This window comes from Bidens hawaiensis, unplaced genomic scaffold (genome assembly GCF_021521415.1).
Source record: "Bidens hawaiensis isolate Kalapana, Puna unplaced genomic scaffold, B.hawaiensis_p1.1 tig00002438_1, whole genome shotgun sequence".
NCBI lineage: Eukaryota > Viridiplantae > Streptophyta > Magnoliopsida > Asterales > Asteraceae > Bidens > Bidens hawaiensis.
The window spans coordinates 1,525,347-1,536,605 of NW_027491134.1; the positions used below are offsets into that span (position 1 = coordinate 1,525,347).

An 11,259-nucleotide genomic window follows, 5' to 3' on the forward strand; every position below is an offset into this window, starting at 1 on the left:
CACATATTTTACCGATAAGACATTAATAAATTCATTACAAAACATAGAGCAGCAAGCTTCCAACAGGTAGCACAGATAGTTAAGCACATATCAATCATTCCAACTTGGGCATACCTAGAAAACATGTAAAGAAAACGGGTCAACTACGAATAGTTGGTGAGTTTCACTAATTTAAATAAACACTGACAAATCATTTTAATAATCATTTAATAACAATATAATCATGCTGGGAACTATGTTACCCCAGAACATTTCCATTAACTTCCTGGGAACTATGTTACCCCAGAACAATAATAACCACTGGGAACTATGTTACCCAGAACAATAAATACCCCTGGGAATTATGTTACCCCAGAACAATAACAACCCCTGGGAACTATGTTACCCCAGAACAATAATAACCCCTGGGAACTATGTTACCCCAGAACAATAATAACCCCTGGGAACTATGTTACCCCAGAACAATAATAACCCCTGGGAACTATGTTACCCCAGAACAATAACACATGATAAACATTTTATATATTCTGTGCATCAGACCATATATATATAAATGTACAAGTATTTCCATACGATCGGTATGTACTTAAATACTTTAAATAAGACATGTTTTCCGCCCCGGGAAAATATAATTAAAACAATTCATTAAAAGGGGCTCGTGAAAACTCACCTTTTTGTGAGTCGGTGAGTAATATAAGGAACAGCTACGTGCCTGGATCTGTAATATAATATCTAGTCGTTACTATATAATTCCCATAACTTAAATACGTATCAATCGGTACATCTGGGAACATTGTTAACCCAGTACTGTATTCGATTCGGGGACAATGTTAACCCCGTGACACTTCTAAGGACTCAGATTGTGACATTGCTTAGAGTTTGACAGTCAATTTAGTTAAGGTGATGAAATTATAGCTCGGTTTGACACCCCGTTTGGCCGTGGGGCCCGTTTCCGGTATTTCGGTGCCGGAAACGGTAAAATCGGGTAAAATTACCCAAATCATCCGAATTATTTTCGGATGATTTATTTTTACCTAATTTACTTAGATTTATGAAAATAGTCCATTTTTAAAGTTTTCGTGTACCAGTCAGCTCGCTTATGCGAACTTTGCCGGTTTACACGTTTTAAGCTTTAAATATTTGTTTTTACGTTCTTTTTAGCACAAATAATTACCCGTTTAGTCTCGGGTCTTGAATTTTTGCACAAAACTTATTTTGACAGAAAGAAAATTTTACAAAATTTTTCCAGATTTATTTTCTTATATTTACATTTATTTATCTATTTTTAAATCTTATTAAAACACTAAATATGTCAAAAATACCAAAACACTTTAGAAAAATCCCAAATTTTTCTGGGATGATCTCTGTCATCCTCATAACTTCCTGGAATTTTTCCAGATTTATTTTCCTATATTTACATTTATTTATCTATTTTTAAATCTTATTAAAACACTAAATATGTCAAAAATACCAAAACACTTTAGAAAAATCCCAAATTTTTCTGGGATGATCCTTGCCATCCTCATAACTCCCTGGAATTTTTCCAGAATTTAAAACTCATTTTTCAAGCCATTTTCACCCAAAACCGAGCTAGAAAGCCCTAGAACTCGTTTCACCGAAAAGCCTACTTAGACTTTTCCAACTGAGCTCAAATTTTGTGGGTGACTTTTATATGTTATAAAAAGCTTATCTTAAAGTTTCCAGAATTTTTCATCATGTTTAGCTATTTTTCACTATTTTTGGCCAAAACCGAGCATTAAATTCACCAAATATTCATCTTTTATCCAAAAATTACCAAAAATTCACAGATCTCATATTTTCATGTGTAGATCATCTCTGTGAAATTTCGTGACCCGACTCTAAGCACACGAAAATCTGTCCAAATCTCATATACACACGAAAACCGAACTATCTTGTGTTTTCTAGCTTTAGATCGCAAAGATCTTGGTTTCTAGCCTTTGCTAGCCGCTAGATACAACACTTACAAGCACCATAACACTATACCAAGAAAACTATACCAACAATCAAACCATTTCTTTCATAGTGTCGGTTTTTAAGTAAAAACAAAGGTTTTAACCGTAGAAATCCATTCCCGACTCTTTTTACTCATTTCTTGGACCATGATCCCTTGTATAACATGTATACATCTCTTGATCATGCAAGAGTCGGTTTCATCTCGGGTTTTCACCCGTCTTTCACATGGAAAACTCATTTGACAAGATTTCAACCGTAAAAATTCATTCTAAACACTTTTAACTAATTACTTGGATCAAGATCCTTTGTATAACTTGTATACATCCCTTGATCACACGAGAATCGGTTTCATCTCGGGTTTTCACCCATTTTTCACATGAAAACCTCCTTTTCTCAAGAATTATGAAATTAGAAACAAGAATCAAGCTTCAAAACATGTATTATACCTTGTGTTCTTGGTTAAAACTCAAGAATTTGGTTGAACACTTGAAGATTTGAGAGTGTTTGGAGAGTTTTTGAGTGAGTTTGATGTTAAAAAAAAATATGAAAGTGTATAATTGAGTGTATAAAGGGGCCGGCCAAGATGGTGGGGTGGGAGGGCCCCACAAGTTCAATATTAGCCACACATTTGGATTACACAATCCGGATAATGTTGTGGATAATCTGGTTCAGTTCGTTTCTCGTTTAAACTCGTAATTCGGCTTAAAACGAGCCTAAAATGGTTGTTTTTCGGGTTAAAATAAAATTTATATAAAACTGATTTAAAAACTTTAAAAACTTAACCCATGACATTAAAACATCATATTGTCGGTATTTGTGCATCTTTTTCGGTTTGATTGATCGTCTCTTGCTTGGTTTGGTGTTAAAGGTTTCGTTTAGCGTACCGACGTACCATTAAATCGAAATCCTTTTTCTGTGCTATAATTCACCTATCCCGAAGCATTAATACTTCGTAAACATCACTAAACATTATATACTTCGTCTATAATGTAATTCCCGATTCGTTCGGGTTTCAATAATCGTTCATTGGTTAGTTGTAATTCCAATACGATTCACTATATACTCGAGTATGATTCGTACTGTGAATCATATATACTCGTATAAACGTACTATAACACATATAGTCAATATTAAATAACACGTAAATAGTATATTCCGGCTAGGGTATACCTGGATTTGCCGGAATCGTTACACCCTGTCTGACACAATCGATAACGGCACCCCATGCTTTGTAACCACTTCCTTGATGAACACGTTTGCCAATGTTTCTGACGAGATAGCCTCTCGTATAGGCAGAAAGTGAGCACTCTTTGTCAAACGGTCCACAATCACCAATATGGTATTATGATTTCTAGTTGTACGTGGTAGCTTAGTTATGAAATCCATTGTGATGTGTTCCCATTTCCATTCCGGTATCTCCAGTGGCTGCATATTCCCATACGGTTTCTGGTGCTCGGCCTTAACCTGCAAGCAAGTCAAGCACTTACTAACATAATCCACCACCTCGTTTTTCATACCCGGCCACCAGTAGTCTATCTTCACGTCTTGATACATCTTGGTGGATCCTGGATGAATCGAGTAACGGGACTTATGGGCCTCATCTAGGATTCGACCTCTAAGTTTCCCATGTCGTGGGATCCACATCCGGTCAAACCTGGTCTTTACACTATGATTATTATCTATCAACTCGTTCTGTTGCCCAAAAATCCTCTCTTTCTTCATCAATCCTTCATCTACCAACACTTCTGACTGCACCGTGCTGATTTCTTTGAAGAAATCCGAATTGATAACCAACTTGTAAGACTTGACCGTCGCGATAACTTCTGCGTTCTTCTGGCTCAAGGCGTCAGCGACTACATTAGCCTTTCCGGGATAGGACTTGATGTCACAGTCATAATCCTTTATCAGTTCTAACTATCTTCTCTGCCTCATGTTCAGCTCTTTCTACTCAAAGAAGAATTTCAAACTCTTATGATCTGTATATATAGTACACTTGGTACCATACAAGTAGTGCCTCCAAATCTTGAGAGCATGCACCATAGCCGCTAACTCTAGGTCATGCGTCGGGTACGTACTTTCGTGAACTTTCAATTGCCTAGACGCATAAGCTATGACCTTCCCTCATTGCATCAACACGCAACCTAACCCCTGATATGAAGCATCAGTGCAAACTACTAAATCTTCTTCACCATCGGGCAGAACAAGGATTGGAGCCTGAGTGAGTCTTCTCTTCAATTCTTCGAACGCTTCTTCCTGATTCTTACCCCAACTGAATACTACAGTCTTCCGGGTCATGCCGGTCAACGGTGCGGCTATCTTGGATAAGCCCGGAATGAATCTCCTATAATAGCCAGCTAACCCTAGGAAACTGCGTATATCGGTCGAGTTTTGCGGAGTCTTCCAATTCTTTATCGCTTCTATCTTGACTGGGTCCACAGTAATGCCCTCGGGATTGATTATGTGACCTAAAAACTGTACCTCTCGCAGCCAAAATGCACACTTCGAGAACTTTGCATACAATTTCTCCTTCTTCAAAACTTCCAATACTTCCCTCAGGTGTTCAACATGGTCAAACTTGGTCTTTGAATAAATTAATATATCTTCAATGAAAACGATAACCGTCTTGTCTAACATCGGCCGACATACTCTGTTCATGTCCATAAAGGCCGCGGGAGCGTTGGTTAGACCAAACGACATCACAAGGAACTCGTAGTGTCCGTACCGCGTCCGAAACGCTGTTTTAGGGATGTCTGCCTCTTTTACCTTCAGCTGATGATCACCCGATCTGAGGTCTATTCGCGAGAACCAACTAGCACCTTGCAACTGATCAAACAAATCATCGATCCGTGGAAACGGATATCTATTCTTCACAGTAAGCTTATTCAATTCCCTGTAGTCAATGCACATCCTCAAGCTTCCGTCTTTCTTCTAAACGAATAATACCGGTGCGCCCCACGGGGAAACACTTGGTCTTATAAAACCTTTGTCGAGGAGTTCTTGCAGTTGGGACATCAATTCCTTCATTTCAGACGGCGTCAAACGGTAAGGTGCTTTCGTGACGGACTATGCTCCTGGTATCAATTCTATCTGGAATTCTACTTCTCGTTCCGGTGGTAACCCCGGAAGGTCCTCAGGGAATACTTCTGGGTAGTCACATACTACAGGAACGTCTTTCACTTCCTTCGTCTCGGCCGCAACTTTGACAACATACGCCAGGTAGGCACTGCACCCTCGTCTTAACAAACCTTCAGCTTTTATCATCGAAATGACGTTAAGCCCTGAACTATCTCTATCACCATAAACCGTTACTGTACCACAAATTTTCAAAAATGATCGGTTGCTAAAAAAGAAGTTCCGTATCATAAATTAGCTTTAATTATATAACAATGAGACAAAACCACCTGATTCACTTTTGCTCTTAGTTCTGTTGAGCAAAATCGACAATTACATGCTATTTACTAACTTGGAATGGGTTGGAGGATAATATAACCGATGGAAGACGAACGGGATAGAGGCAGGACTGGCAGGTTGCTGAAGATTCAAGAACCACTGAGGAATTTCTTGCCCCAATCGATTGTCATTTCACTCTAAGTCTAGCAAATCAAATCCGACTTGGTTGTGCATTTTCTCGCCCCAATCGATTGCCATTTCACTCTAAGTCTAGCAAATCGAATCCGACTTGGTTGTGCCCATACTTTAAGTCGTATTCGAACAAATAAAATTGTATAAATCTAACAAAAAGGTAATATGACGAAACAAAATTAGGTCACAAAAACGAGCATAGCTTAACAATAATTTGCATCAAATTATCAAATTTAGGAATAACAGTGGAGTTCACAAGAATTCGCATCAAATCATCAAATCCTGAATAACAACAAAGTTGACAGCAATTTGCATCAAATCAGTAAATTAGGGATAGCTAATATATATCATAGATTAATTAGATTTAAGTAGTAACATAAACATATATATCTCAGAGTGCTTGTAACGATGGGAATTCACCTTCTGATCGTTCCCCAGTGATCTAAATTAGGTTAAAAGGTTCAATCTTAGTTTCTCAAAATTGTAGAAATCTAACAAAAAATGGAATAAAACAGAATTCAAATCAAACATCATCATAGATATACAATAAAGCTAAAAATAAAGTTTGAGAATTATGGCTTGAACGTTTTAGCTGAACGTATGTCGCGTACGTAATGTACGTTAAGCGATTATTGTACGTTAACCTTCCCCTATATATATTTATATATGTATAAAGATAAAGGATTAAAAATAAAAATTTTTGTTTTCTAGACCCATCGTGCTACGCGATGGGTAGAACATGTTGATCATCGCACTACGCGATGGTGTTTCCCAAGAAGCTTAGAAAAAGGAGCGTCGCGCTACGCGATGGTCCAGAAGGAAGGGGGTATCGCGCTATGCGATGACCCGGTTAAGTAACTGGATACACGTGTCCAACCACGTGTCAACACGATGTAAGGCCCCGTTCCCGGTAACCCTACTTTGGTGTTGGATTTACTCATAAACACAATTCTAACATCAGAGTTAATTTAAACTTTCGCGGAATAATTTAAAACTTCAACATCACATTACAAACATTCATTTTTGTCATAACATACAAATTGTCTTTTCATAACATAACATAAAATAGTCTTGACACTTCTTCATAGATGCCAGTCTCTTTAGCTCGTGCCATGTGTCTTGCCTCAAGCCAGCTGCCTTAACCTATCTGCCTGCGTGCATAATAAAAGTCAGCTACGCTAAGTGAGTTCTAGTTAACCAATTTAACATACAATACATTCTTATCCTTACTCATATGCGTCCGAAGATACGTATTCATACCTTACTTTGCTAGTACTTCTTTCATACATACTTTATATACATGCATACATACTTACATACTTTCTTTCATAAAACCCTATGGTATACCATAAGCTATGCTACACTAAACATCACAGATATTGTAAGGGTCTGGTCCCTATCATCACATATATTATAAGGGTCTGGTCCCTAACATCACAGATATTATAAGGGTCTGGTCCCTAACATCACAGATATTATAAGGGTCTGGTCCCTACTGCCTCGAATAACCATACATTTATCATACGTGTGTATTTTACTTGTCTCATGTATATAATATATATATATATATATATATATATATACATGCTCATTCATACTATCATTATATAGTAATAACATCCAATACATAGCCATACACGTATCATACGCTTATCAATTAAGTAAATGTACTAACTATCACATAGGAGTATGCACATAGCCCCGAAAACATTTCAAAGAGAAATGGGGCTAGAACTCACCTAGAGTCGATTTCTCTCGCCGTTAATGGTAATTCCCTCCTTTAGTTGTGCACGGCTAACTGTACAATACATTACGCGTATCAATTATCTATCACCAGTATTTCATACATCTAAATTTATGAAACCCTCAACTAACAGAGGTCCGGGGGCAGCGCCCCTGGTAGCGGGGTCTAGGGGCGGCAGCCCCTAGCAGGGTCCAAGGGGCAGCGCCCCTGGCTGGGGTTGAGCTGTCAGGTCAGCTCAGAAAAATTTTTAAAATTAATTTTTATAAAATTTCGCATGGAAGAATTTCGCTTAGCATGCATGGAATTTCGCTTCGCATGGAACTGTTTCGCTTTGCATGACTGTGCGATGCGAAATTACCTTTTTCGCTTCGCATGGTCATTCGATGCGAAATAGCCTTTTCCGCTTCGCATGGCTTATGCGATGCGAAATTCTTCTTTTTCTTTGTTTTTACAATTTAATGGCCATTTTACTTCGTGACTCTTCCTTAGGACCCGATTTTACCCTTTTTAAGGGTTTTGGGTTTTACCAACTTTGTATGCTTGCGTTTTATAAGGCCCGAACATCACATTTTTACCATATAACATTCTCGTGGGGTTATAACTTATCAAGTTCATGTTTTTCTTCCATCATATACCCCGATCTATCCTTCCATCGGTTTGCATGTCGAATCCGACCTAAAACTTAACCTTTAAAACCAATACTCACCTTTTGTTGGTCTCGGGTTCAGATCTGGACAAATTCGTGGAGCTTGGTGGTGTTTCTTGTTGTTTTATGGTGTTTACACCCAAGATTCTTCCTTCCTTTTGCTTTATCCGAATCCGAATTACTAGAGAGAAAGTGTGTTTTCTAGTGTGTGTGTGTTGTGTAAAGAAATGGTGAAAGGATGGGGAATGGCCTTATATAGGGAGCCATGGGCCCCACCATCCACCTACATTCCAATCTTATCCAAATACAAACACGCACACAACCAAACTAACGACACACCGATAATAATAAAACTTTCTGTTATTTATTAATTCTCAAAATACGGATGTTACAAGTCTACCCTCCTTAAAAGAGGTTTCGTCCCTGAAACCTAACAATTATCACTAAACAATTGCGGGTGGAACTTGCGCATCTCTTCTTCAACTTCCCATGTAGCATCCGATCCCTTACGATACTTTCACCAAGGGAATAACCTTACGACGAAGCTGCTTTTCCTAGCGGTCAACTATCCCAATGGGTTGCTCGACATAGTTCAACTGTTCGTCTACCTCGATGTCCAGCAGCGGCACATGGGACGTGTCATCCGCTAGACATTTTCTTAAGTGAGAAACATGAAAGTTAGAGTGGATTCCTTCCAGCTCATCGGGTAGATCAAGCTTGTAAGCCATTTCACCCACACGGGCCACGATCTTTAAAGGTCCTATGTATCTCGGACTCAACTTTCCTTTCTTTCTGAAACGAATGATCCCCTTCCATGGCGAGACCTTAAGCATCACGTGGTCTCCAACATCAAACTCAATGGGCCGTCTCCGCTTATCCGCATATGACTTCTGGCGGTCTTGAGCAGCTTTCATCTTGGCCTTAATCTGATCAAACTTCTAAGAGGTTTCTTGCACCACTTCCAATCTCCTTTTGACCAATCTCTCCGCAACATACAGGAGTTCTACAACGTCTTCCATACAGCATTTCGAAAGGAGGCATGCCGATACTTGAATGATAACTGTTGTTGTAAGAGAATTCTGCCAAGTGCAGATGATCATCCCAGCTTCCTCCAAAGTCTAACACACAATCACGTAGCATATCCTTAAGGGTTTGGATAGTCCTTTCAGACTGCCCATCTGTTTGAGGGTGATACGCCGTGCTGATGTTTAGTCTTGTTCCCATGGCTTCGTGGAACTTCTTCTAGAATCTTGAAGTAAAGCGGGTATCCCTGTTTGACACAATCGATAACGGCACCCCATGCTTTGTAACCACCTCTTTGACGAACACGTTTGCTAACGTTTCCGACGAGATAGCCTCTCGTATAGGCAAAAAGTGAGCACTCTTAGTCAAATGAATTTTTATAAAATTTTGCATGGAAGAATTTCGCTTCGCATGCATGGAATTTCGCTTCGCATGGAACTGTTTCGCTTCGCATGAAACTGTTTCACTTCGTATGACTGTGCGATGCGAAATTACCTTTTTCGCTTCGTTTGGTCATGCGATGCGAAATAGCCTTTTTTGCTTCGCATGGCTTATGCGATGCGAAATTCTTCTTTTTCTTCGTTTTTATCATTTAATGGCCATTTTACTTCGTGACTCTTCCTTAGGACCCGATTTTACCCTTTTTTAAGGGTTTTGGGTTGTACCAACTTTGTATACTTGCATTTTATAAGGCCCGAACATCACATTTTTACCATATAACATTCTCTGGGGTTATAACTTATCAAGTTCATGTTTTTCTTCCATCATATACCCCGATCTATCCGTTTATCGGTTTGCATGTCGAATCGGACCTAAAACTTAACCTTTAAAACCAAAACTCACCTTTTGTTGGTCTCGGGTTCGGATCTGGATAAATTCGTGGAGCTTGGTGGTGTTTCTTGTTGTTTTATGGTGTTTACACTCAAGATTCTTCCTTCCTTTTGCTTGGATCCGAATCCGAATTGCTATAGAGAAAGTGTGTGTTTTCTAGTATGTGTGTTGTGTAAAGACATGGTGAAAGGATGCAGAATGGCCTTATATAGGGAGCCATGGGCCCCACCATCCACCTCCATTCCAATCTTATCCAAATACAAACACGCACACAACCAAACTAACGACACACCGATAATAATAAAACTTTCCGTTATTTATTAATTCTCAAAATACGGATGTTACACACGAGGCAGGATCTCAGACATTGCGTCGTCGCGCTACGCGATGGTCTATGGAAAGGCCCATCACGCTACGCGACCGGGGGGTAAGCATTGCCTATAAATGGGGCTACGGGTTTGAAACATTTTCATCCCACAATCACCTTTTCTTTCACACACATAACATTGGGAAGCGTGCCCGACCATTGTGAGGTTCCGAGGTCCCAATTTCTCGTGATTCGTGCATAAACTGAAGTTCTAATGCTCTGTTGAGTGGTTAAGCGAGTTCAAAACAAGGTTCCGACAGTTTAAGCTTCAATACGTGATAAGGAAGTAGAGGTGCTGCCCGTGTAAAGCTTAGGCAAAATACCTGTATAAGGTAGGGGTTATGCTTTACTTATTATTATTATTATTATTATTATTATTTTATATGACTTAGACACTAGTCAGGGGTAGAGTCTATACCTTGATCAATTAAGTAAGTGAAATATAAGCTTTCATAAGATAAGATTATAGATGAAATATCGTTCTTTATTTCTTATGAAAGATGAAATTGATATACACGTTTCTTCATGATGGAGAAATGTAGCATATAAATGTTTTATAAAAGAAATGAATATCAAGGTAAAGGTTACGCAAGTAGACTAAAGGTCTAAAGCTAGACCGTAGATCTAGTTATTTATGAAATATTATTCTCGTACTATAGGTCCGAGATAAAAGATCAAAGCAATTATCAGTGAGATACATTGATATATCAAAAGGTGAATACGCTAAACCTTTTATTATATGAGTATGTTTTATAGGCGTGAATACGCTCAACCTTTTTATAGTATATGTTTTAGACATGAATACGTCTATGTACTGTCTTTTGATGAAAGATATTTACTCTCATAAACTATGGATAGCTTTGCATGAGGGTTGGTTCAAATCCTCTAAAACGTTTTGATACAAGGTAGTTCTAAACACTTAGGCTAAAATACACACGTGTCTGGATCCTTACATATATGTACTGTAGTGGGCACACTACAGACATACTAGCCATGAGGCATGTGATTGTCTCTACGGCGAGTGAAGTCCGATTATGTGGTTTGTGCGTATATTTAGTTCCGATGAGATGGGATTGAGACCCACCGAGTCGT

The 11,259-nt window shown here is 38.8% G+C and overlaps 1 protein-coding gene across 1 annotated transcript; it reads right to left on the minus strand.

Moving 5' to 3' along the window:
- Window positions 1-8,500: 8,500 nt before the first annotated feature.
- Window positions 8,501-8,860, minus strand: LOC143619393 (uncharacterized). Its single transcript, XM_077091336.1, has one exon. The coding sequence runs from the start codon at window positions 8,858-8,860 to the stop codon at window positions 8,501-8,503; it is 360 nt and encodes a 119-aa protein (XP_076947451.1).
- Between the last annotated feature and the right edge of the window lie 2,399 nt (window positions 8,861-11,259).